The sequence below is a fragment of the Nelusetta ayraudi genome, unplaced genomic scaffold, assembly GCF_046127955.1.
Source record: "Nelusetta ayraudi isolate G7.1 ecotype Tasmania unplaced genomic scaffold, CSIRO-AGI_Nayr_v1 ptg000007l, whole genome shotgun sequence".
Lineage (NCBI taxonomy): Eukaryota > Metazoa > Chordata > Actinopteri > Tetraodontiformes > Monacanthidae > Nelusetta > Nelusetta ayraudi.
The window spans coordinates 2,295,034-2,321,280 of NW_027466057.1; the positions used below are offsets into that span (position 1 = coordinate 2,295,034).

Here is a 26,247-nt window from a genome sequence, read left to right on the forward strand (position 1 = left end):
AAAAAAAAATCTTCTCATCTGTGTTTTCTCACAGTTAGAGCCACCGATCTCTCGGAATTTTCATCGCTACAAAAAAACACTCAGAGAATTAAAGTAAACTTGAACACGTCGTAAAGAAAATTTTGTAATCGGTGGATTGAACCATGTGGATGAACAAGTGTGCTCAGGTCAAGTCCGTCCATCTAGTTTCTACCGCTTGTCCAGAAAACCCCAAACTTCCGTGTCTAACAACCGCACTAACGAAAGGCCCACCACACCACAGCATCCTCTCTGTCTTTGCAACTCAGACAAATCCACAAGCTGCGGCTCTGGCCTGCCTGCAGTTCGGCTGTGTGTCACACGGGGGCGCCTGCTCCTGTGCCACTCACTTCGTTTTCCGGGTGATGCTGCTTCTTCTCTTCAAAGCAAAAGGGAAGTCAGGAGCTCATGTGTCAACATCCAGCCTTTTTCCCCCGGGGAGGTGTAGCGTTATTACTTACAGAGCTCATATTCACTTGAAAAGGCTTTCACTTATGTTCGCTTGTTTGCTTATTTTTTAAAACCCCTTCGTCCTGGTTGCCAGAGACCACACGGTGACGGTGCTTTTTGTTTTTATGTATGTTTTTCTTTTGCTCGTGCCTGCTTTGACGTTAGCCTAGCGCCGTTTTAAACGATGACAGAGTACAAAGTGCGAATAGCGTCTCCGATTATTTAATAATATCTGGTGGGACCTGTTAGCTTAGCCGGCTAGCATCGCAGCTCGTTGAGGGGAAAGGAGAGGCATAGAGAGAAGACACTGCTGACATGATGTTTCCTCAATCAAGACACTCGGTAAGTTGACAGCTTGAACCGGAGCTGCTGCTGGAAAAGAGACCGCAGCGACTGTGTGAAGCTAAGCTAACGGCTGCTAGCGAGCCCACAGCTGTTGGCAGCTGTTGGCCCTGATTGACTCGCTGCGCGACGCTAGCCGCGGCTTGTTTGACCACGCCGTGTTTCTTAGCATCTTCACGCATCCGTTGTACACGTTTAACAGCACTTCGGTGTACATATTTTCGTCGCATCGAAGCTTTTATAGTCGTTGCGCCTCGCTAGCTAGCTAGCTAGCTGCTGGGCAAAAAGCGCGAGCAGAAGTTGAGGCTCGTGCCTGCTCTCGTGCCTCGCTTAGCTTAATTCATTGTAGGCACTCGCCAACGATTTTGGACACATTTTCAATCCAGTGAAGGTTCATATGAAGGCACAACATGGTGTACGTGTTTATGTAGGGGTGTAATACATTGTTAAATACTGGATTTGATTGCTTTAATCATTCATGTGATATTTATCTTACTTTTTGTGCGATCAAGTGACAAAACAGAGAACCTGGAAAAGAAGGTTCAGCTAACTGCGCCGATCAGGTTTACAACAAGGTGAAAAAAAGGTGGTGTGCAACTAAACTACGTGTCCATTGGTCAGCTTTCTCTGGGGAGTAACTAACACGAAACAATAGTGGACTCACATTTACCCTAACTTGCGTATCAAATGAATAAGTACAACATAACTGAGTTCTGCTTGAGAAAAGATCCCATTTGCAAACGAGTTTTGTTAGTTAGCTGCTGAAACAAATGACTATAATTTAAACCTAGATTAATAAGTGTCCCCAATTAGAAAATGAACATCATGTTCATGGACTGACCAGCTGAACACTGTCCTATCCGAAATACTTCCAGTAGGTGAATTATCTATAAATTAAGGGTTTTTCAGCAGAAGCGATTCCTTTGTTTGTTTGTTTTGTTTTGTTTTTTCAATTTACTGTGTACAGTCAGTGTCAAGTGCAATCAAATTCTTGACTGTTCTTATAGACAAAAATAACTAATGTTGGTCATAATTTCAGGTTTAAATTATTTTGCTAATTTTATTTCTTTCTTTTGCATGATTTGCTGGTGGAAATCTAAAACAATATACATGAAATACAATAAAAATCTGATTGTTAAACTTGTTTGGATGCACAGTTTTGAGCGATGTCAGTGTCCCGACTCCGTCGGCTCTCTTTGTGCCGATAATCCCACTAGAAGCCCTTTACCCTTGTGCCACTTATTTAGAGAGTAATGAGGTTTAGGGCATTAGATAAACTTGGGATTACGGCTTTGGACTGATGGTTTAAGTGTAGTCTATACACATCCAGACTTCTAATGCCTCCTCTAAATTCCTCTGGCATATGGTCGGCATTGGCCAACGCATTAATCTTGCCTTCTGTAAACACAGTTCCTCCGGCGCGAGGGGTTCTGGAGCAGGCCGCTCACCGAGGACAGATGTTGCGCATTGATTTGCCGGCAAATCAAACACGCCGTCTGATTTCCTGGCGGCTGACCTTCATTTCTTAGCCGTCCTCTCAAAGGGGTTAATCTCCGGGGTCAATCTAATGTTTCTAAACAAACGCACAAATGCACACACGCGACACGAGGGACACACATTTTCCAGCAGCGGGACGCGGACACGAAGACGAGCGGGTCTGCCGGGCCTCTTCCACTCGCTTTTCTTCTTGGCCGCTCGTCTCATCGGGAAGCGGTGACATAAATGCGTGGTTTTAGACTTAAAAAAAGTGGGATTTTTGTGCACCATGTCTCCTCTTCCTTTTGACAGTTCAAAGGTAATTGCTTTCATTTCAGCCACTAATCCTGTCTTTGTGTGTCAGACGTCCTCTCAGTCCGGTCAGGCCCTCAAGTTCACCACCTCTGACTCCTGTGACCGCATAAAGGATGAGTTCCAGTTTCTTCAAGCACAATATCACAGGTGCTCACACACACACACACACACACACACACACACACACACTAGCGCGCGCGCCCCATTGTGTCACTTCACTCATTGTGTCCTCCCAGTTTATTCTTCAGACAAAACTAATTTCCCTCTTGGTAAAAGCATTCACACTGAAGTGGGCCGGGACCCTTTCAACCGCCCTGACATTAAGGAGCAGGGGAAACGCACAATCATAAGAAAGCAGCTCCAAAACAGTAATATCAACACACTGCCTACCTGTTTAAGGCCCAGTGTGCAAAGGTTAAAGGTCCACTGGCTTTACACCATCACCATTTTTGTGCCGATCACTGATCGGTGAGTTTAAATAAACCGATCACGTGAGGAGGAATATTTAATTATATACTTATGTGCTGTTTCCTGAGTATCAATCTTGCCGTGCCCCAATCTGACTGAGATGTTTGCTTTAGCATCCGTTTCGGAGTTTGCTTTTCTTTTTCTTTCTCCGCGCTGTGTTTCTTGAACTCGACCTGCTCCTCCGTGTGCATCTTTTCCAAGTGCCTGATTAAATTTGGCGTGTTGAAATAGTTTTTGCCGACGTCCCCACACGAGGTACTGTAGCGTTGCATGTATTGCAGATAGCTCGTGCTATGTCTGTTTCTCTCACTTTGAAAAACTTCCACACCTCCGACATGTTTGTTTGTGTCGCCCACGGATGTTGCTGTGGTGAAGATTCAAAGAAACTTTATTGTCCGTCACATGGCGACTGTACTCAAAACAGGAAGAGGCACGAAGACGAAAATTACATTTTTTTTTTTAATCATGAATCATTAGCTCTCAAATACAAGAGAATAAACATGTTGATGCTGTGAAACTACTTTGGAGTAAATGAGACGGATTAAAAGTTTCAACACGACCATGACGTCATTGATCTGATCGGTGTTTTATGACACGACGCCCGATCACGAACATTTCAAAAAAATGCCAAATATCGGCCGATCCGATATAGCCAATGTGATCGGTGTAAAGCCTACTGTCAGGTGCCTTAGCTTGTGAGAATAGTGTTCCTTCATTTCACCCCATCCCCTGGAAGTCATTTAGTAATCGGGCCCCCTCCAAGTCCCCTACAATGCTCTCAATGTGCCACTTGGGCTCCTGTCCTCCTTAATCCAGCCGTGGTAGCTGGGTAAAATCACAATCTGGTTTCATATGAAGCAGATATTTTTCATATTAGTGACTTTGACTTTAAACTTGGACCAAAGAAATTGTGGACGTAGCGCTCACTTTTTTTCTCACACACCTGTATTTTTTTAATATGGAACTGGTTTTTAATGACAGAATCAGGTGACATGTTGTCACAGTTTTTTTTTTTTTTTTACATGTACAAATAAATTGTTTTCACTGTTTGTGACAGCTTGAAGCTGGAGTGTGACAAGCTGGCGTCTGAAAAGTCGGAGATGCAGCGACATTATATCATGGTAAGGGACCGCTTTAACTTCCTGTAGTTGAGAACACGCGCCCGGGAACTCGGCAGTAACGCAAACACAGAGTTCACCGCGTTAACTCGACTGTTTAGTCAGGTCAATGTGAAATGATGTGACATGTATACGCTTCCCTAGCGTCGTCCTCGTTAACATCCAACAGCGTCTCTCTGATTTTCCAAGACGATGTGAAGTGTCACGTGTTCGGCCTCAGCCGTGATGGTGTGTTTCCTGCTTTGTGTTACAGTACTATGAGATGTCCTACGGGCTGAACATTGAAATGCACAAACAGGTGAGCGCCGTCACCCGCCAGGACCCTTTTTAGTAATCCAACCAGGCCGGTTTTGTTTGGCGTCTTGTATTCACTGCATGTTGTTTCTTCATAGGCCGAAATAGTGAAGAGGCTGAACGGCATCTGTGCTCAAGTGCTCCCCTACCTGTCACAAGAGGTAATAGGCATTCCAAATTTCTATCTGTCTATCTGGCTATCTGGCTATCTATCTACAGTATCTATCTATAAAAAAATTGGTTCTGGAAGTATGTTCAAGGCCATCGACAAACCAACAGTTTTTAGTCCTCTCACCACATTGTGTGTGTGTGTGTGTGTGTGTGTGTGTGTGTGTGTGTGTGTGTGTGTGTGTGTGTGTGTGTGTGTGTGTGTGTGTGTGTGTGTGTGTGTGTGTGTTCAGCACCAGCAGCAAGTCATGGGCGCCATAGAGCGAGCCAAGCAAGTCACACCGCCTGAGATGAACTCCATCATCCGGGTGAGTTTCGCACATTGATTTTCCTGTGTAAATCTTGTGTCTGCAGGGAGCAAAGTGTTGGCCGTCAGCTTAAAGAGACATTTTTTCCCCCCTTTGTTGGGGGGGGGGGCGCTTCATTTCAAAACATCGCCGCAGATCATTTCTTTTCAAACGATCGAGCACAGAAGCCGAAAACGACGGCGCGTTTCACTGCGTCGCCGCGACTCAACCTCCCGTCCTGTCTGGTGCGCTTTTGCAGCAACAGCTCCAGGTGCAGCACCTGTCCCAGCTCCAGGGCCTGGCCCTCCCCGTCACCCCGCTGCCCCTGGGCCTCACCCCGCCGACCCTGCCCGCCGTCTCCTCCAGCTCCGGCCTGCTCTCCCTCTCTTCCATCCTGGCCAACTACTCCCACGGCCAGGCCCAGGCGGCCAAGGAGGACAAGGCGCGGGAAGCTGCAGAGAGGGCCCCCCGAGGAGAGGACGGGGACAAGTCAGACTAGCGGGGGGACACGAGCCAGGTCGGAAAGTGTCGTGCTGAAAGGTAAATCTGTGAGAGTAGGGTATGATTCTGCTGATTGTCAAGTGTAGAGCCATTGCAGGGATGATGACAAGCAGAATCCTTTGGATGTGCAAAGAAGAAACTGTTAATGTTCCTATAATTTAGTGCAGATAGTCTCAGTTCAGGCTTCTAGATATAAAATACTTGCTTTTTTTTATACTCTGAGCCGCATTCTAGGCTTAACCGAGAGCTGAGCTGAAGACAAAGGCAAACGGCAGCACTCCCTGCACGCATTGTCTGTGTTTTGTTTCCCCCCCCTCCCCCCTCTGGTCAGCCCTTTTCCTCTCTAGCTCTTTTTCCTTTGAATAGTAAAAAAAAAAAAAAAATGCCGGGTATATCATCTCACCATATCATCTAACATAAATAAAGCCATTTCAAAGTTAGCAAAACATTTCATTGGAGTGGATTTAAAGAGACACAAAGCATATGATCTGATTGATGTGTTGACTGAGTTTTTGACCTCAGTCCTTAACTAAAAAAAAAAAACTAAAAAAAAACAACCCCACAGGTCCAATTTAGGTCTGTGTTCATGCAAACTGGATTGCAGCCTCTGGAGACTAGAAGTGTGCCTCACAGGCTGAGCTTTAGTGTGCACAATGTTGCTTGGACCACTATTGGAAGCTCGGCTCTGGAAAATGTCTTGATTTGACACGGTTCTGTGTGGGTTAAAGTCCCAGTGTGTCGCATTAGGAAGTATTTAGTCACATCTAATAACAAAAAAATTATAATCTAATAACAAAAAAAAAAGAGACGGCCGCCTTGTACCACCATGTTTCTACTGTGGCCCAGAACATGAATCTGCTCAGGGATTCATGAGTTCATCCTGGCATCATCACAGCTGGTAGAAGCAACGTGTGCGATCACTTTGCGTTACATTGTCCTCTCTCACAATTAGATGCTACTAAAACATCGTACGATGGGCTTTGAAGATGTGCTGGTCAGGTTCAAAATGTGTCTTGTGTGTTGAAGAGTGACTGGATTCGGGAAGACGACTCGCTTAATTTATGTTTCTTTTTCTTTTTTCGTTTTCCTTCAATAGTCTTAAAGCACCTTTTGTACGTTTGTCCTGTAACCGTGCGTCTGCCCCGCTCCGCTTCTACACTAACAGAGAAAACTTGAACAGGATCCAAACCGAACCAGAAAGAATAAACCAAAATGTCTGTTGGACTGCACCGTAACAAGATGGCACACTGGTGGAAAACCAAGACTGATTCCGGTAGCGTTTAAGCCGTTTCCTGTCCTTTTGAACTCGTGTGAATTCTTTTTTTATTTTAAATACTCCGCTTTGCGTCAATGAAACATGTGTCCCAGTCAAGTTGCTCAAGCTCTGAAAGCAATGTTAAAAGACAAAACTACTAATAGTGCAGTGAAATTAAGGGAAGGTGAAAACTGCACGGTGTTTTTTTTTTCTTTTTTGTTTTTTTCAATCTTTTGTTGGCTCTGTCTCATTCTGAACAGCACAATTGTGAAGGTTATTAGATTGTGAATTTAGACCGTGTGATGTCACAGGAAGCGTTGTGGTGATTAAACAAAAAAGCATCTTTATTATTTTCTTTTTCTTTGTAACTGACCACAGAGTTGATGGGGAAATAAAAGTGCTGTAAACAAGGTGGCCACGTGACCCTCTGTACATTCGGACATGTCCAAGATTAGATGAGGACATTTTTCAAGCAACTCCATTTAGTGAAATTTGCTGCATATTTTTTCCCCTCAATGTAACGTGTAGCAACGTATCGTGCTGATTTTTCTGTGGCGTCAGAACATTGCGTCTTTATTGGTCACGGTCGTGTGTCGTTCCCCTTTTCGGCAGCAGGGGGCAGCAGCGCTCCTTTATTTGGCTTCATTCAACCCGAACCTTCTGACTCGCAGCTCGTCTCGCTTTCTGTCCGGTGGCGGAGCAGCTTAGCTATAATGTCTGTTTGTCAGAGCGTTAACAACTTACAGTCAGTGTCAAAAAGCCTCCGGCGTCCTTGTTTTGTTTTTAAATTATTACTCCTCCTCTTGTATATTAATTTGAAAAGCACTTACGTTGTGGCTCACTGCTGCGTGTATTTCCTTCCAACTGCCAGGGATTCTAGATCCGTTTTCACATTGTCCAACTTTGACATCAGCCTCTGCAGAAAACTTCTTTTCTATGGGTGAAAAAAAAAAAAAAATATCAGACATATGAATGGTTCGTGTGTTTGCTTTTGCTCCGAAGGGCCAATTTGTATACATATGAATATATCAATATACATATTTTTAAAAGCATTTTTGTATGTTTCAGAAGCTGCTTTTTAACGTGTGTGTATCCTGGAAGGTTTTGCTGTCGTATGTGTGCTTCATTACAAGTGTCGAGTTAAGAGAGGCTCCGTGTCGTTGTACCATACCGTTCTTCCTGTTTGTTTGTTCTCTTTCTTCGTAGGCAGTAACCCTTAATTTTGGTTCTTAGGTTTGTAAATGTTTTCTGTCTTTTTTTTGTGCAAAAGCAAACTCCAGTCTAACGTGTGTGTGAGCACAGACTCGTTTTACCCTCGGGTAAAAAAACAAACAAAAAAAAAAGATGTAAACAAACAACTGTGTACTCTGAAATGAATCAACTTTTTAGCAGTAAGGAAGCGTCTCCGGTGCCTTACAAATAAAAGACATGATTGAGAGTTGAGAGAATCTTTTCATTGCTTTCGGTCAATTTGAAGAGATCAGTCGACAGTTGTGCACCCTGATGACAAGTTCCGAGGTGCAAGGAGGTTCGGCACACTGAGTCACATGGGTGAGTCAGTGCTAAAAACCACTGCAGAGGAAATGCCTTTTTGATTAGTATATATTAAGGATGAGTCAGTAGCAAACTGTCATGTTTAGGTCCAGGAGGGCCTTGAGAGTTTTGTTGTTTGTTTTTTTTGTCATACCTGCAAAATCTTCAAAAATAATTATCAGTAATGGTGGTGTGATGTGATGGAGCATGTGAGTGGTCCAGTCATAGATTTGGCCAAAACTCACTAATATAGATGTTCTACTATCCCCGAACATGAAACATGGTAAAAGAAGGCAACATTTTGAAATTTTGACATGAAATTTGCAGAGAAAAAATTGATACAATACACGCTATTTGTTTTTTTGTTTTGTTTTTTGGCTATATTGGTAACGGGTCAGGTTGAGGCCAAAACTTGCTAAAATGATCGTTCTGTGGTCGCCTAACATGGAACAAAGCAAACAGGTGCAAGACTAATTGAAAGCGTTATTTTGCACACGTCAATAGGAAGCCTATATATTTGGAAGTGCTCATAAGAAGCCTAAAACAACAACGTATAGTGCGACTTTGTCCAATTTTCAGACATGTTGAGATTGTGTGCTAAACTGTCATAGGACAGTCACTCCTGCGAGTTTTGAGCTGATTTGGGATTTTTCTTCTTCTTTTTTTTCTGGTCTCCCCCCCCCCAGAAAAAGTGTATCGTATGACTTTTTTCAGATTTTCGGACATGTTGAGATTTTGTGTTCAATCACACCAAGCTATCGTATAACAGCCTTCCTTGTGTGTTTTGGCCTGAGTTGGGACTTCATTTTTTGACCCCTAAAAAAAAAAGTTGGGCTTGGGAGTTAAGAGTCAGGGTTGGGAGATGGGGCTAGAGTTAGCTCTAGAATTGGGTTTGGGGTCAGGGAAGCCTTGTTCTGTATAAGCCAGGAGCAATGAGACTTGCGCCTGGCTTATACAGACGGTGGTGACATCGAAAGCTGGGGTGGACGTAGCTGGTTTGATTCCTGGCAGACTGCGTTATTTTTTTGATTTTATTTAATTCTCTCTCTCTCCAAATGTATTTTTTGACTTAACTTTACTTTTCTCAGTTTAAGTACACATAGGAACCGCGAGATCCTTTCCTTTGGCAAGTATTGAAGCACACACAAAAAATAAAACAAGTCGGACTTTGGAGTCTTTCTGGATCCGATCCACTTGCAGCCGTCTCTTGGGCTCGCTTCCAGGCAACAAAAAATTTCGACCGCTCTGAGCTGTTACCTGGCCCCATTCCTTTTAGAATTCCACAATCACTCAGCATCAGGCCCAGACATGACACTTGCATCATGAGTGTTACGCAGTTTTCAACAGGAGAGAATTTGTTAACCGTTTTGAAATTTCAGAGAATTTCACTTGGTGGAAAAAACTATTTTGGTCAAAGACGTAAACATAAAAAAAAACCCCAAAGAGTTTCTACTTACTGGGAGCGTCAACGTATGCAGTAAAGAATATTAGTGACAAATTCACAAGTTACACAATTTATTAGATAAAGTAGTTAAACAATGTTAGCACTATACATAAGCGTGTAAGTATTCAAAGCAGTTTATTATTACACATGCCTTACTTCTCATAACAGTAAAATATAGACATCTGCAGGAAGACTTGATGGGCTCCAGTGTGGGTTAAAAATAAAAGTCTTAGATTTGAATACAAGGCACTAGAAAAGGTAGAGCATTCTTTTCCATCCAGGCATATTGAGATATCTTTAGTGTTGTAATGCAGCCTTCAGCTAATTTCTCTGTTTACGTCACAGCACAAGTCTCAAACTGTTTCCTTTCTATCGACTCGACTCAGGGAAAACAAAACACACATGCGCACACGCATACATATATAAAAAAAAAAATTGCACTTGTTACAAACGATCCTATATATATATTTAAAAAGAATCACATTTTCATTAGGCACAAAGATACTCCCTAACTTGTAAAAAAAAACAAAAACAAAAAAAAACGTCCCACAGCGGGTGGAAGCGTCTGTTCCTTTATAGGCTGAGAGGACAGGAAGTGGTGTCCAAGTGGGAGTGGCGATCCACAGACGTCCAGGAGAGTCGTCGCTCCGCCACACAACTCTCGGGTTCTGGGCTAACGGATGCTAACGGGTTCGGGAGGAGCCTGGGGTTGAACGGGGGTAGGGGACTCAGACGGGTCCAGAGTAACTGTAGTGGTTTCTGTGCGGAGTGTCCGAGGACTGTGGGTTCTGTTTGCGCTCCAGCTGCTCGACCTCGGCTGAGTCCGTCCGCGTGCATGGAGGGGGCCGCTGCTTGAAGAAGTCGGACACGTGTCGTACCTTAAACACGCGCACACACACACACACACACAATATTTATATTTACATATCAAAAACGATGGTCTTTGACATAGACGTGCATTGATTTATCACCATACGATCACTACTGGCCAATATGGGCCTTCAACTGCTAAACCACTTTTAACTTTAGTGTCAGGGTAAAGTAAAAACAACAGCCTTGGGTAAATATATATTTCTACCAGCTAACTTGCATGTTAAACCTCCATGCCAAACCAGATTGTGGTTTGGCAATTATAACTTTTTACATTACACTGTTTGACTTTATAAATGCAACAGAAGTCGATGCCTTTATGGCCAAAAGAGACTGCTTCAAGTTTATTCAAATGGTCCAAAAATCACAACTGCCAAGGCCATATCGTTCTGATTACAACTTTACAAACATTATTTACAAAATTCAAAACCTGAAACGGAAAAATCAGTCCTCAGCGTGTGCAAGTGGAACTCACGGTGAGCACAGCGATGAGCGCCCCCTGCAGCAGACCGATCAGAACGTCGCTCCAGTGATGCTTGTTGTCGGACACCCGGGTGTAGCCTACGAACAGGGCGAACGCCACCAGGAAGAACTGGATGGTCGGTCGGACCAGGCGCGTCCATTTCCCCTGCATCCGGGCGTGGACGTAGAACTGCACACAGAGAGCAGGAGTGGTGGTGGGTGGGTTTCTCAAAAGTCGTATTGGACTTAAAATTGGATTGAAGCCAATTGAGGCAGGGAGGAAAACGCAAATGACAAATGCAAACGTTAATTCACTGCTAAGCACTCTGGTTCCATGCTAACTGCATTTTGTTGCTGTGTACATGTGACATGTTAGCGCAGGAAAGGGTAGAAAAAGCATTACTGCCCAGACTAGGAGTGGGCAAACCCACGGACGCTCGAGGTGGAACAAAGGCGTAACCAAACAAAGCTCACAGATGGAACTGAAGCGTTCCCGGCCGTGTCCTCCTATGACGTTGCCAAAATTGCTGCCGCCATTAGCGCGACGAGCTCGTTTGAGCCGGGACTTTTAATCCACCTCCGATTCCCCTGGCGTGAAACCCGACTGAGACCACACCGAGGCTGGACAACAACTTGTTAGCCCGGAGTCAGTGTGACTGCGGTCTGCTGAGCACAGACAAGGGCTGTGAAGAAGTGAGGTGAAGTTGGTGGAAAAAAAGTTTGGACTTGTGACAGAAACTTGTGTAACCGCCAACAACAAGGTTTTTCAACAGCTTATCTAACTGTCTGTGTTCAGCCTCCTGCAAGACACTGGAAAGCCTTTTGAGCCAAAGCTGATGCGTAGATGGACCTTCCGCATTTCTGGGAGATGTATTGACGCGTCTTGTGACATCACAAGGGGGTGTTTTTAAAACGCAGTGGCACATGCCTTTAAAAAAAGAAAAAGAAAAAAAAGAGGAGGGCAAAAAAGAGGATGGAGTTAACAAGCATAGTTATTAATAGAAAATATTGAAGTCAGGGTTCCCACTTATTTTCACTGAAAAAATTTCGGAACTTTTCCGTGGTCATGCATGAAATTTCCTTTGCGAGGTTCACGGAGCTGTAGCATTGTGGGAGACACGAGACGCATAGTCTACGTTAGTGTAGAACAACAAACAAATTCTGCTAGTTTGGGGCAAGGAGCACGGTCAAATTTCATGACTTTTCCAAAACTTTCAGTGATTTTACAAAATTTCATGAATTTTCAAATAGGTCAATTAAAATATATCGCATTGCAACTTTTTTTTATTGAAACCCTTCTGATGAAGTTTCAGACAAAGGTCACCTGACCTCCCTGATGCATCATTGTCTACTCTGCGCCGTCCTCTTCCTGCCATTGTACGGTTGTGCGCGCTACGTGTGGCGCTGCAACAATGATGTTTTACAAATGCTCCGTGACGAAGAAGCAGCAGAAGCAGCAGCAGCGACTCACTCACCGACAGAAAGAGCATGCTGTACATCCCGAAAGACGAGTGGCCGGAGTAGAAGGACAACCTGCAGGTGGAGCAGGAACAAGAACAAGGAAGCCGCCGTCAATGCGTGTCAGAGATGTCAAAAAAAAAAAAAAAAAAGGAGGCAAAGTCGGACTCAGGTATTTTTCCAAAGGTAATTTGGAGCACCTGGACTCGGTCACGTTGCGAGGGTTGCCGGTGCAGTTGATCTGCAGCATGTATCCGCTGCAGGTGACCGGGGCGCACACGGCCAGGAAGTTGGGCCTCGGCCGGCCGATGGTGAACTTGGCCAGGTCGGTCAGCGACTGGCTGACAGCCGCTCCGAACAGGAAGGTGCCCACCACCTTGTAGAGGGCCGACAGGTACTGGTTGAAGTGGGAGTTGGAGTGGAGACGCTTGGTGTGCACGAGGTAGGCCTCGCCCGTGGTGATCTGCGGACGGAGTGGACGCGAAACAAAGACACGAGATGGATTTTTTTTTTTTTTTTTTCCCTCCAATTACCGGGCATCGACGTCGTCGGCGCCGCCGAGACACTCACGATGACGATGGAGCAGGTGATGGTAATGGCGGCCATGCTGCCGTGGGAGATGGTGTCTCGTCTGTACGGGTAGCTGATGCTGGCGTCGTCGCAGTAGATGCCCCTCTGGTACGGACTGAACATCAGCGTCAGGATGGCCGAGGGCAGAGCCGCTGCGGGAAGAAGAGGCGGTTGAGAGAGCGCACGTTATTAATCATCCATCCATCCATCCATCCATCCATCTTCAACACCCCATTAATCCTGAACCCTGGGTCATGGGGGTCTGCTGGAGCCTATCGCAGCTGTCATTGGGCGAAGGCAGGGTGACATCCTGGACGAGTATTATTCATAACAATAGTTTGAATTCATACTGTGCTGCATCTGCCCTCCCATCACCACCAAACAATCGCTCAGATTCACACAAGGCAATGATGGAGGATGGAGCGGGAATTCAAACCACCAACCTTTGAGATTTGGGACGACCCAATACGGTCACCCACCGACCTCATTGAGATTTACTAGAGAACCAGAGGAGTGCAGCTCTTCCCTCGGAGGCTGCAGTCGCTATGTTGGTAAAACACGCTAAAAACACAACGCTAACATTGTTTCTAGACATGAAGATGTTTTGCCTGTTGGGATCAGTCAGTCAATGGGGAAACTTTCCATTTCGAGCAAACCGCTCCTTTAAAAAGCGAAATTTTGAACCTTTAAAAGCTTCAGAAATAGCATACAATCATAAGTACTGAGACAAGTACTTAGATTGAATGCTGCCTTTGCGGACAGCCAGACGGGTGGACATAAATATATACGTACAAATATAATGAGTTTTCCTCTGATTTGAACTCCTTCTGGAAGCAAAATAAATATAACTCTGTCACATGAGCAACACGCTAAACCAGAGTGCTACAGTCGCCGTGACGCGCAGGCCTCGCTGAGGAACAAACCTCCAGCTGAGGAACAAACCGCCACACAGGAAACAGCTAAAAACACACGGCGTGGACTCGTGTTTTGGCCTCAGCCAGAAGGTCGATGAACGAGTTTGTCATTGGTGTGCGGTGGATTCGACCTCGGCGTACCTGCCACTGTAAAAACACACGGGACAGTGCAGCCTTGGCCTTTGACACCGGGGGCGCCGCTTACACAAAGAAGGGTCCTGGGAGGCGAGCGTCGAGCCGGGACACACACTCCCATATAAAGACAAGCACAACAAGGTGTGTGTTGGTTTTTTTTTACAGTTCGCCTTTGCGAGAGCAAACAAAACACTGGCTTCAGCTAAAGCGGAACATAAAGCTGTCTCTTAAATCTGAGGCAGTGGACAATAGATTAACGTGCGCTGACCCTCCATAAAGCAACTCCCAGAATTGTTTTCCTGTTTTTGAGAGCCACTCACGGGGACTCGAGCAGAGAATCAAGGTGCCATGAGAGAGAGAGAGAGAGAGAGAGAGCATCCACTAACAGACGGCTTCCTCCTGTGACTCCGCCGAGCTGGACCGAGCGCTGGACGGGGAAGCAGTTTTCCAGACAGGTAGGGCAGGTCGCTCGGTGGCTCGGTCCGGGGATGGGATGGGAATTCCAGCATGACGTCAGCTGGTCAAGAGTGCAAATTAAATCTGAGATCATGCACACGCCGGCTTCCTGTCTGGTCATTTACAGCTCGTGTTCCTCCCTCTCTGGCTCTCTGCTTTTACGTTACTGCGAAGCTTGTAGCGAACCAGGCTTAAGGACTGATAAAAACTATGGCCCAGGGGTCATATGCTGCACGGTAACCTTTTTAATGCAGCCCGCTGAACTTGAAGAAATGTTATTCGTAGCAAGTCAATAGTTGTATTTAATCCATTTTTTCCAGTGTTTTAAGAGTCATTTCAATAAAGCGCTGAATACCAGGGGCTTCAAAGACAATCTCTTTGCTTTTGTTCATTTTCACTTGACATTAATAAAGCATGTCTCCTACATATCCCATGGTATATTTTGTTTTCTCCTATGAGGTGGGTTCACCAAAACACTCCATCCATCTGCTCCTTCTCCAGCCCCTCTGTCAAATTTCAGAACCCATTGTGCCCCACCAGTCAAATAGGCTGGCCCCGGCCCTGGACTAAAAGCTCATTTACGAGACGGAAGTCACTAAAGCCGTCGCTCTGGCCACGTCTCGCACGGCCCTGATGGTGGTACATCGATATAAACCTGAAGGATATTCAACGACTCGTCGGTGCTTCGTTCAAACGGGATCCGACCCCTGTTGTTAATTCCCGGCAGCGAACGCGCGCTCTCGGGCTCGGGTGTTTGAAGGGAGGCCCCCCCCCCCCCCCCCCCCGGCACTGTTTGCTCTGCAGGGTGCAAGGATAACATTTAGATAGCTGAGCGCCCGTATGACCGACGCCGGCCCATGGTGGCTGCGACACACACACACACACACACACACACACACACACACACACACACACACACACACACACACACACACACACACACACACACACACACACACACACACACACAGAGAGACTGACTAACAACTCTGCTTATTTAACAACACAATGAGGGAGGAAGTCGTTTCCCCTCCGTATCAAACGGCCTCGGGGAGCCGAGCACCGGAGAGCTCTGATTATCTGACACTTTTTATCTCCACTATTATTGTAGAAAGGCTCCGCCGTGTTTTTACAGGGCCGAGCCGACGGTCCGGGTAGGAGGAGGAGGTCGGCCTGAACTCCCGGAGGCCGGCGATGCCTTGGCGGTGGGTGTGTGGGTTGGCAGAGTTAATTTCAAAATTTACTAACAAAAAAATACTTTATTTTGATGAACAGAGAGAGAATTTTGGCTCCGTCGCTGTTTTTGCAGCAAGGCGCCGATTCCAGGAAGCCGTGCGTGCGATGTTTATTGGCACTCCCTCCGATGCGTTTGTCACATGTGGAACTGTGCTCACTCAAAGTTGCTCTGGCGGACGATACACTCTCAGCTGACATGGGGAAAGTGAATCGTTGTGTGTCCCATTATTTATTTCAAAATACGACGCAATATTTTCAAATGTGTATGTTAAAGGTCCAGTGTGTAAAATTTGGCTTGATTTCTGATTTGAATGTTGGTAAATGCTTCATCATACTGCCCATAAATGCATTAATAAAAGCGTTTACTCACAGTACAATAAAGGTAATTAGGTTTTTCTACCCTAAGAATGGTTCTCATATATAAAAGAATATACACAGAGCAAAGGTCTCCTAGTTAGCTGCCATCTTGTGCCGCCATGTTTTAACGTTTGCGGGCTTTCTTAAAAATTTAACACACCGGACCTTTAAGCCCAATTATTATTTATTAAATTTTTTACCATAAAATAATTTGTAACACTGAGAAAGGGACCCTTACCAGTGAGAGACAGTGCCCCTAGCTGGGTTGCTAAAAGACTACATAACTTTGGCTGCCTGCCCGGCACCTCATCATGAGAGCCACGACACATCCTGATTATTCCTTACCGCCACCAGCCCTCAGTCAGATACAGAGGGGGAAATGGTTGACAAAGCCCAGCAAAGAGGAGAAACGATAACCTCTCGGTTGTTTTACAGTTAGGGTTTCTGCAAAGAGGAAAATGGATAAGCAGCTTGGCTCGTGGCTAGGTTGCTGTCCTCACGCTGAGCTAAGCTAAGCTAAATACATTCCTTGCTCCTGCAGCGCGCTAAATGCACACTTCAAAAATGAGACCCCCCCCCCCCCCCCCCCGACCGACTTCAGACTTCAGGGAAACTGTAAAACTTCAAAATGTTTAACTTTTCACCAGAAGGAAGACGGCACGGTTCTCCCGCAAGCGGCTGTTATCGTCTGGCTCCGACATTTGACGTGTATCTGGAGATTTCTGCCCTCTCCCCCGTTTTTTCCCCCACATTCTTACAGCTACAGACAATGTAGGAGTCGTTTCTGGCCTCTCTCACACATAACGCACACACACATACGCACTTGTCTTAGCCGAGTTTACGTCTTCGGTAAGAAATCAGACCACGGGAGAGATAAAAATGAAAAAAAAAAAAGGCGAGGGGCGGAGAAGGGAAAGTATTGTTTCACGCTTTCACAATCTCCATTGGCTCACCCGCTCCTCCTCCTCCGATTCCACTTTGAGAAAATAAACACGATGGAATTTGGGATCAGACGCAAGTCCAACTTCCCCTTGACCTCTGACCCATTGGGAAGCGGGAAGCGTTCCTGTTGTTGGGGCCCCCGCTGGGGTCGAGTGGCCCACCGGGCGCTGCCAGAAAACAGGTTTTCGCCGCTGCGGGCTCGACATTCGCGTTGACAGCCTCTCGGCGGAGCGCCGCGAGGCCGGCGGCATCTGCCCGGCGACCCTGCAGCCAGGGGAGGATTCACACCGAGGTGCTCGCAAAACTAATATTGAACTTGTAAAGACCCTCCTTTTGTTTGTCTTGGCTCTACGCGCTCGGCCGGCGTGTTGCTGTGGGAGCTACATGCCCCACTTAAAGCTTGGGCCTCGACATCTCCAACAGCCTTTTGTGCCAATCATATCAAAGGAGTATATTCAAAAGCTACATTTAAAAAAAATAAAAAAATGGTTTGTATTGTTAAAAACAAAATAAAGTTACAAGTTATAATCCGAATTAGAAGCTTTCTGTGAAATAAAGTTTTTTTTTGGCAGGCAAGACACAACTTTAGGTTTTATGAATGGGTTTACATGACATCAATTTTGTTCCAATTGAAAAAAGGATTTTTTTTTTTTTTTGGTTATTGTGCAAGGATTCGAATATCTTTTGCCACATTTCTTCAGACTCTAGGGGGCAGCAGACACAAGCTAAGACACGATATTGACATATTATCGCATCGGAAAAAGAGTTGACGTACAAAGCAAAGCCAATGACGTTCTTTTTGTCTTCCGTTAATATAATTATTCTTCAAATTCTTAAAAAAAAAAAAAAAAGAAGAAAGGATAATTCAACATCAAATCTGTGCAACTCTGGAGGACAGCAAAAAAGCGGGCAATGTGGCTAACAGCTAAAAGGCACACACACACACGCATACACACAAAAATAAAATACTGCATATCTTGCTCTCTTGCACAAAAGCCACACTTACGGGAACGTGTTAGGAGGGCACAACACTTTTAGCAGCAGGAACACGTCCCCGCCGGTGCCGTAACGTTTCTAAAATACGGCGTTGCGACAGAAGTAGGAGCCACAAAAACGCGCACACCCACTCTTTCACTCTCTCTCTCTCTCTCTCTCTCCCTCTTTCTTACTCCTCAGCATCTTTCGTGTTCACACAGGAATTCCAGGGAGCTGAAGTCAACACCTCCCCACTTCACTTTTGACACTTCTTTGGCTGGGGCGCAACGGCATGCGTACGTACGTTCGCCGTCTTTCTCAAGCAGACGGACGTGGAGCGAAATGCTCAAGTGGCACATAAACAACACTGTGCAGAGACGAGCGGCGGCGGTTGCGGCGGCCGTCCTCAGTCTGCCTGCCCGACCTCCACCGAGGCTCTGACGGAAATCGATTAACTCGAGTTAAACCTTCCAGCTGACCTGGACCGCTCCCAATTGCCACGCTTTGGCCGTCAGACACAGTACTTGTGGAAAATAAAGAGTCAGTGTTTAGAGTCGGATATTTGAAACTGTATCCTGGATAGGGTTGCCACCTCCTAGAGTTTCAAATCCGGGACATCTCGTGTGTGTGTGTGTGTGTGTGTGTGTGTGTGTGTGTGTGTGTGTGTGTGTGTGTGTGTGTGTGTTGGGGGGGGGTTCCCGTAACAGGTCATTATGGGACAGGTTTTTTTTTGTTGCCAAATATGCGACCATCACGGTATTTTACCCTATCTAGACCACAGACGGAAATCAAGTGAGGTTTTGTAATTTTCCTGAAAAAAAACGGGACAAATTGTGTCCCGGGAGAGATTTTATTTTTCCCGGGACAGGTGGTGAAAAAAAGAGAACAATACTGGGGAAAACGGGACGGATGGCAACACTAATCCTGGAGTTCTGGGAATTTGGAATGAACGTTTCGTAACTAACATCGATCGATGCAACCATTTCACAAGCGGGAAAGTGAGTAACAAACCAAGTTCAAAGCTCTCGTTTCACACGGTCCACATTTCCCAAGAATCCAGAATCATTGCAAACAAACCCTGAGAGTGATTGGATAAACCTTAGGCTTTCTTGCCAAACTAAACTACAGCCGTGAGTCCTGCTTCTTGACTGGAAGCCTTTAAAGATTATTGAAGACGTTAAAAAAAAACGTTGTGACTGTGAAATCTCAGCAATGCAGTTGCTTTGCAAGCTTTCTCAGCAAAACAGTGACAGGCAAGGAAACAACGCCTCTGCAAATCATTAGCCTTTCCTTCTCTTCCTTCATTAATCCCCTTTTCCTCCTTTTATTTACACTGGATCACATCGAGAGCCACTTGAACCGTCTCAACCTCCTTTGTCCTGTGCCAACATCCTGCTTCAGATAGAATGGCATCAAATTAAATCAGGCCAGACACTTTGACAAAATAAACCCAGTCAACTACGTTCCAAAACACAAGGGTTCAGTTTGCTAGAATGTCAAATAGTGCTTAAAGGGCCACCAATTATAATAACAGGGTTAGCAGCACAGTTGCAAACTCCAAGTAGGGTAGTTGTCTGACCTCAGAATGATCCTGTCGTTGGTGTTATTGTTGGTGTGTGGAGGCTTAAAGCAGAGGATTTCTCTGTTAGAGGTTGCCATTCAAGGCAACCCAAACTCTACAGTGCCGTACCAGGCCAGCTGAGGGCGCTGTGTCAATGGTAGAAGTGCCATTCTTCCCATTACAAGTCACTTAAAAGGTCCACAGTGTAAAATTTGGCTTGATTTATGACTTTATATTGGTAAAAGCTTAAAATACTGCCCATAAATACATTAGTAAAGGTGTATAATCGCAGTACAATAAAAGTAATTTGGTTTTCCTTCCCTTAGAACGGTTCTCGTATACATGAGAATATACCAATAGCAAGGGTTAGCCTGACAGTGCGTTCGTAATTAGGGTTCCTGCTCACGTCTTCAAATAAAGGTTGAAGACGGTTTGGGAGTGCAGGCCAATGTAGCTCACTGGCAAGCCAATACATTGCAATCTAAAATGTAACCACTTGATGCCGCTATTTCTTCTTTAAAATCTCCAAATATTACACACTTAACATTTAATGATCATTTTTATTTTTTTTTAAGTTGCAAAAACTACAGTGCCGCTTCTATGAGATCATATCAAAATGGATTTTGAGATGTTCTGGGGGAGGTTGCTGCCCTGAGCCTCCTGCATGCTGGAGCTTATCCCTCAAGATAACTAGCGCTTGTCAGCGAGGGCTTAACGGTTATAAATGTGACCAGCGTGTTGAAAGGTGCAACACCAGCTGGGATCCATCTTGTTTACAGTTGGCTGGAGAAGCTGCCGCTTTCCCCGCTGCATTACGAAACACAAAGAGCTTCAGAGGAGGTCTGTCCAGTTTTGTCAAGCAAGCAATCAAGCACTTTTGTTTTGCTTTGTTGTTTTTGTTTTGGCCTCGAAATAGGAGAGGGATACTTTAAGGGACACAAGTGATGGATCAACTCAGGAGGATATATATATATATATATTTTTTTTTTATGTGTGTGTGTTAAGATGAGAGTTTATGTCAACAGACGACGCAGGTTGTCCACCGAGATGTCTCGCGCGTTGCGCCACAGTGTTTCTACAGCATCCCATCAAGAACAAAACCAAGACACAAGACGGCGCAGTGGGTGTTTTGTGTTGTTTGGTGCCAACTCGGGGGAGGGTTGGATGGAGGGATATTCAGTCTTTTGCAATCCGCCCCCACACCACCGCTACATCTGATCCATCTCACTGGACCTTGAAAAACAAAGGTTCAGCGTGCAGCATTGTGGCGTTCTGTTCTAAATGTGTGGAGAGTGTTGCATTAAACAAGATATTTTGCAAGAGGACTGGGTGTTTACACTTTCTTTTACACATACTTTAAGTTCTATTCAATTATTATGAAGCATAACAATAACAATGATAATATTACAGCAACACAACAATGGAACAATTCCAGTCCCAGATGAGAAAACTCTTCTCTGTGTCCCCATTTCCTTTTCCAGTACTAAAGCTACGCTAAGCTAACCGGTTGCAGCTTTATATCTAATTCACAGACATGTGAGAGAATCGGCATCAATCTACCAGTCGGACAATACACAGACACACACAAGCGCACCTTGAATACAACTCCTGTTTGCATTAGAAACAGAAGACAAAACCAAACCAAAATCCGAAAGGGATATCCCGCCATTTTTAATATGTAGTTTCAATATTAACATTTCTGGAGGTAACATTCTGCCATGGCTGAAGTCTAGTGAGCTAAATATCTCATTTAGAGCCTCTGGGTATATTAGCACCTCCACATCTCAGTCAGTTGGGCCTCTATGAGGAAACATCAGAATGCCAGTAATTTTGCTTCCTTTTCTGTCTTCAGCCAGTTCAATAGTCGGCTTCTTCTTCCTCGTCTCCTTCTGCGACTAATCATAGCAGCTTGGGTGAGTCACTGATCTTGGCTCTTGTGCCTACCACCTCTCTCTCCCCAGGTAGGCGGCCAAGTTATTCTTGAATCAAACTGAAGTTTTAGATGAATCAAAAATGCCAATGGCAAAAAGGATGAGCCAGATGTTATGGTTGCAACCCCGGTGATCTGTGCATGATTGCAGAAAGACTGGAGGCTCCAAAGACATCAAAGTGCGCAGAAGGCAGAAAGCGATCGCATTTGATGCCGTTTCACTGCCGCTGCTATTTTACTTTAAAACAAATTCAAATGTCTGTAAGATGTTGCCTGTTCATCAAATCGGGGTCAGTGCCTCCCAGTGCGAGTATCTCACGACCCGAGGGAGTGAAGAGTGACTCAATCCGAAACTCACAAAGCTGCACTTTGCTCCATTTTAATCAGTCAATCATTGACCGGAATTGTCCCCCCCCCCCCCCTCACTCCCTTCCCCACACACAAATCATGAACATGTCACTACAGCAGCTCCATCTTAACCACTTGATAAATGATCACAGTGTCATTACTGGCATTTAGCGGCACAGTGTCCAGGTTTGCTCGCGTCACTTCATTGACATGGAAAGAAAGAAAAAAGTTCTCGGTGTGACTGAGTAAATGTTATTAATTCCACGGGAATGTGGCGCTTTCACTTTTTAGACCAATAAACGGACAGAAACACCCGCTCACAGCAAATACGAAACGCAGACGTCCAGAAAATCGCCAGCGCAGAATAATCTGTGAATCTACGATCTGGCACGTTGTGACTCATCGCCTCTTTGAACCGTGGCCATCAGTAATAATAATGACAATAAACACTCATCTTTTACTACATGGTTGCGTTGAGCGGAATAAGGTCAGTCTGATAAGACTCCCGGCACGTCAGCGTCATTAGCAAATCTTATCTGCAATCGTTCCTCAACTTCTATCAGATGCTTCACTGCTCTTTGTGTGGGAATTCTTTGAAGCCATCTGGGACGAGGTCTAGACCAACGGCTCGCTTTCGCACTTTGCGGGAAACGTGCGTTGAAAGTGCTTCGCTGGAATATTTTCCCAATAACTTCCAAGTGGCAAAAAAAAACCCCATCGGCTTCATCATATTGCTGCTGGGGCTGAGCAATGACGAGCTCATTCTGACTGTTAATGTAATGACAAAAAAGCCTCCCAAAAGCAAACAGTCTCGGTTTGTTAGGCTATGACATTGAAATGTTAAAGAGCCTGTCGGTGAACTCACAGCCCCACATCTCACGAGGTGTGTGTGTGTGTGTGTGTGTGTGTGTGTGTGTGTGTGTGTGTGTGTGTGTGTGTGTGCTAAATCCCTGACTGACGTCTGGAAAAAGAAAAATCTGCCTTTTGTGATGCCACAAAGGGTGGCGATACCTCACCGACGTCTCTCAAAGGTTAGTGACAACACCCCCACCCGGGTGTCGGCTCCGCCCTCCCGCACTGCCTTGTTTGTGTCTCCTTTTGAAACGTATGGAAGGTCCAAAGATGACTGCGAGGTCAAAAAGCTAAAACAGAGCTTTTTGGGGGCAGACAGTTGTAAACAGAGGGCTAAATACATTGTTTTCTGGAATATATATAATTATTGAGGTTTGAGATTAAAAGAAGTCCAGCGACCACGAGGCTGGCCCACAGCTTCTACCCACAGGCTTCTCATTAATATAGAATAGAATATAGAATACGCTTTGTTGTCATTGTACTCCATGTTACAATGGAATTGGATAGGATGCCCTTACCACAATGGCAAAAGGTCAATAAATAAACGCAATATAAAATAAATAATATAAAAGCATTATTTTTGCCTTCACGCACCTTACAACTCCTGCTGAACTTGACAATATTTCAATACAGGCTCAAAATAATGTCTGTGGCACTCCACTCTTTTTTTTTTTTTTGTCTGTGTATGTGTGCGATGCTGGTCTTTTTTGGGAGAACGATAAGAGTAAGAGTTTTACCATTTCTAACTCACTGCTGTGTTGCCCGTACGACACTAAAACTCTTGAATGGTGAATCTCAGTCTTGAAAATCGAAGACCCTCAAACTCGAGACCATTTGGGGGTTCCACAGAAAACCTCAGCCAGCTTCAAGACGGCGACAACAGTTGACGATTCGCCGCGTACTCTGAGCGCGGAGGGAGCGAGCCGTCATTATCATTCCTCCCTGTCAGTCACCACGAGGGTGTGATGGCGGAGGAGGAGGTGGTGGTGGTGGGGTTGTTGTTTTTTGTTTTTTTTTTACACAGGGGAGGAGGAGTGAGGTCCACAAGTGGTCCTCCAGAAGCTCCAGGGCTTCACGTCGCCTCTGCAGAGGCAAGTCCAAGACCATTTATCAACCATTGGGGAGTCACACACACACACACACACACACACACACACACACACACACACATTAAAGCACAAGCACATCTCCGACATCTTTCATCAGCTCGGCCGCCGCCTGAGAGCAGATGTGACACAAACAGCTGGGAGACGTCAGGCTGGATGGGCTTTGTGTCGCCCCCAGACTGTGGAGCAGCAAGTTGCAACAAGAAGCTGACACACACACACACACACACACACACACACACACACACACACACACACCACACACACACACACACACACACACACACACACACACACACACACACACACACACACACACACACACACAACTCTGGGGTTTCAAAACAGGATTTTAACTGTCACGGAGAGGAGATTCATTGACAGTGATCTTTGCTCCCCCATCTTAACCTGCAGTTAGAAGGAGACACACAGAAAAACAAATGGCAAAGGCCACAGGGTGCAGGAAGGGGGAGACGCAGAGTGAGCAGGAATTCTTCCAGCAGGAGAATGATTAAAAAAGAAAAAAAAAGAGCGAGGAAGGGCTGGGGGTGGGGTGGCAAACTGCACTTTGCCAGGGAGCAGAGACGCCTCCTTCCTCCTCATCCGCGCTCACACGGGGAGATCAGAGATTATCGAGGCCCCCCCCAGCAGCGCTTTAACTCGGGTTGTGGAACACCACCGCTCGGCCTGTCCGGACATGGAGCCGGACGGTGAGCAACAGCAGCGCGTTAAGCAACATTCACCCACTTTTACTTTGAAAGGCGGGAGGCTCTGAACGCGTCCCACAATTTGAAAAAAAAAAAAAAAAAAAAAAAAAAAAATTATATGTATATATATATATATATGTATATATATATATATATATATATATATATATATATATATATATATATATATATATATATATGTATATATATATATATATATATATATATATATATATATATATATTTACTTTAATCGTCTGCGAATAAACCACGAGCGCGTGAACTACGAATTCTCGTCTGTCAAAAGCGAGCAAGCACGCGCGTGGTTGGCTGACAATTGTTGCCACGGGTTAAAGGTTGAAAGGGAAACAACACAACAAATCCGTCAATTCTGGCCTCGCTTCCAGCCATGTTGATCGAGGGGGGGGGAGTGAGGAAAGAAGGCGACAATAACAGCAGCAACAGCGACAAGTGCGCTCAACTCACCGGCGAAGACGCAGAGGACGTCCACCAGGACCAGGAGCCGCTTCTTGCCCACCTCCGTCATGTTTCCCCCCCGCGGTGCCGCTTCACTCTCAGACACAAACTGGCCGACAGGAGCCGCGGGACCGCCGCTGGACAAGAACAGGAACGAGTTCGACGTGCGTGTTCTTCCGGCTCCGCTGCTTTGTGTCTACCTGCCTGCGTGTGAGCGCCGAGCGCTGCCGCCCCTCTCAGGTGAGCGCGGCTGCGCAGCCGTGCGCCTCGCAACCTCCGGCTGCCCCGCCCACTTTCCCCTCCCTTCTTCCCTTCCCCGCCCCCCTCACGTTTTTTTCTCTACGCATCACAGGGAGGAGCGTCCGACTTGAACGCACAAGCAGAGGACGCGTGTGTGGCTCGCCTCCCCTTTCTCTTTAAATTAGACACGCGCCGCGCGCGCGCGCACACACACACACACACACACACACACACACACACGCGCGGAAAAAAGACTTGAGCATGACATCTCAAGTCACTGCTCAGACAAGAGTAATACGTTTTTAACTTTTTTTTTTTTTTTTTTTTTTACAGAACGAGTAGAGTACGAGTACTTGCGTTTCAGTACTCACCGATACTCATACCGAGTAACGCCATTACACATTATAGAATTACATTTATTTATTTATTTATTTATTTTTACACATGTTGTCATTTGAACAACATTCCTCTGTGTGCTTTTCTCGAACAAAGTCTCACTGCAGCACAAACACAAATTGAACAAAATTGTCATATTCATGTACATACAAATGGTATCGGTGTTGCGGTATCAGCACGTACCCAACCACAATATTGGTGCATCCCTATTAATAATAACAAACCTTCGTATTCTATTTAGTTTTTGCATTAACATTCCTCCAGACGTTCATACACATTTAAATGCAGGGTTTTTGTTTGTTTGTTGCTCTTTTTTTTTTTCTTGCTACTTTTAGTCACGTTATGGTCCGGTTAGGCCACACAAATGCTTGGTGGAGTCTGGACACCACAAAACACAAAAATGGCATTTGGTTTGGAGAGGAAAACAAAGACATTTGGTTGTGTCTACGCAAACATCATGGTGGGGTTCAAAACAGCCTCTTTCACAATGTTTGATGTCGTTTTTTTACAATATCAGACAATATAAGACGTATTGTTCCTCACTTGCGAATCATTTGTGGTGTACATGCTTCAGAACAGCACTCCT

At 45.3% G+C, this 26,247-nt stretch overlaps 3 protein-coding genes across 3 annotated transcripts in view; 2 read left to right on the plus strand and 1 right to left on the minus strand.

Moving 5' to 3' along the window:
* Positions 1-26,247, plus strand: part of LOC142883143 (inositol-3-phosphate synthase 1-A-like) — a 135,364-nt gene that overhangs the window by 36,477 nt on the left and 72,640 nt on the right. The window lies entirely within an intron of this gene.
* LOC142883149 (TLE family member 5-like) lies at positions 394-8,130 on the plus strand. Its single transcript, XM_076017812.1, has 7 exons — positions 394-810; positions 2,651-2,748; positions 4,127-4,190; positions 4,441-4,485; positions 4,580-4,642; positions 4,883-4,957; positions 5,196-8,130. The coding sequence occupies exons 1-7, from the start codon at positions 784-786 to the stop codon at positions 5,433-5,435; spliced, it is 612 nt and encodes a 203-aa protein (XP_075873927.1). The 5' UTR covers positions 394-783; the 3' UTR covers positions 5,436-8,130.
* plpp2a (phospholipid phosphatase 2a) lies at positions 9,729-25,277 on the minus strand. Its single transcript, XM_076017785.1, has 6 exons — positions 25,035-25,277; positions 13,030-13,181; positions 12,660-12,922; positions 12,477-12,534; positions 11,015-11,191; positions 9,729-10,547 (listed from the first exon to the last, which is right to left on the minus strand). The coding sequence occupies exons 1-6, from the start codon at positions 25,093-25,095 to the stop codon at positions 10,398-10,400; spliced, it is 861 nt and encodes a 286-aa protein (XP_075873900.1). The 5' UTR covers positions 25,096-25,277; the 3' UTR covers positions 9,729-10,397.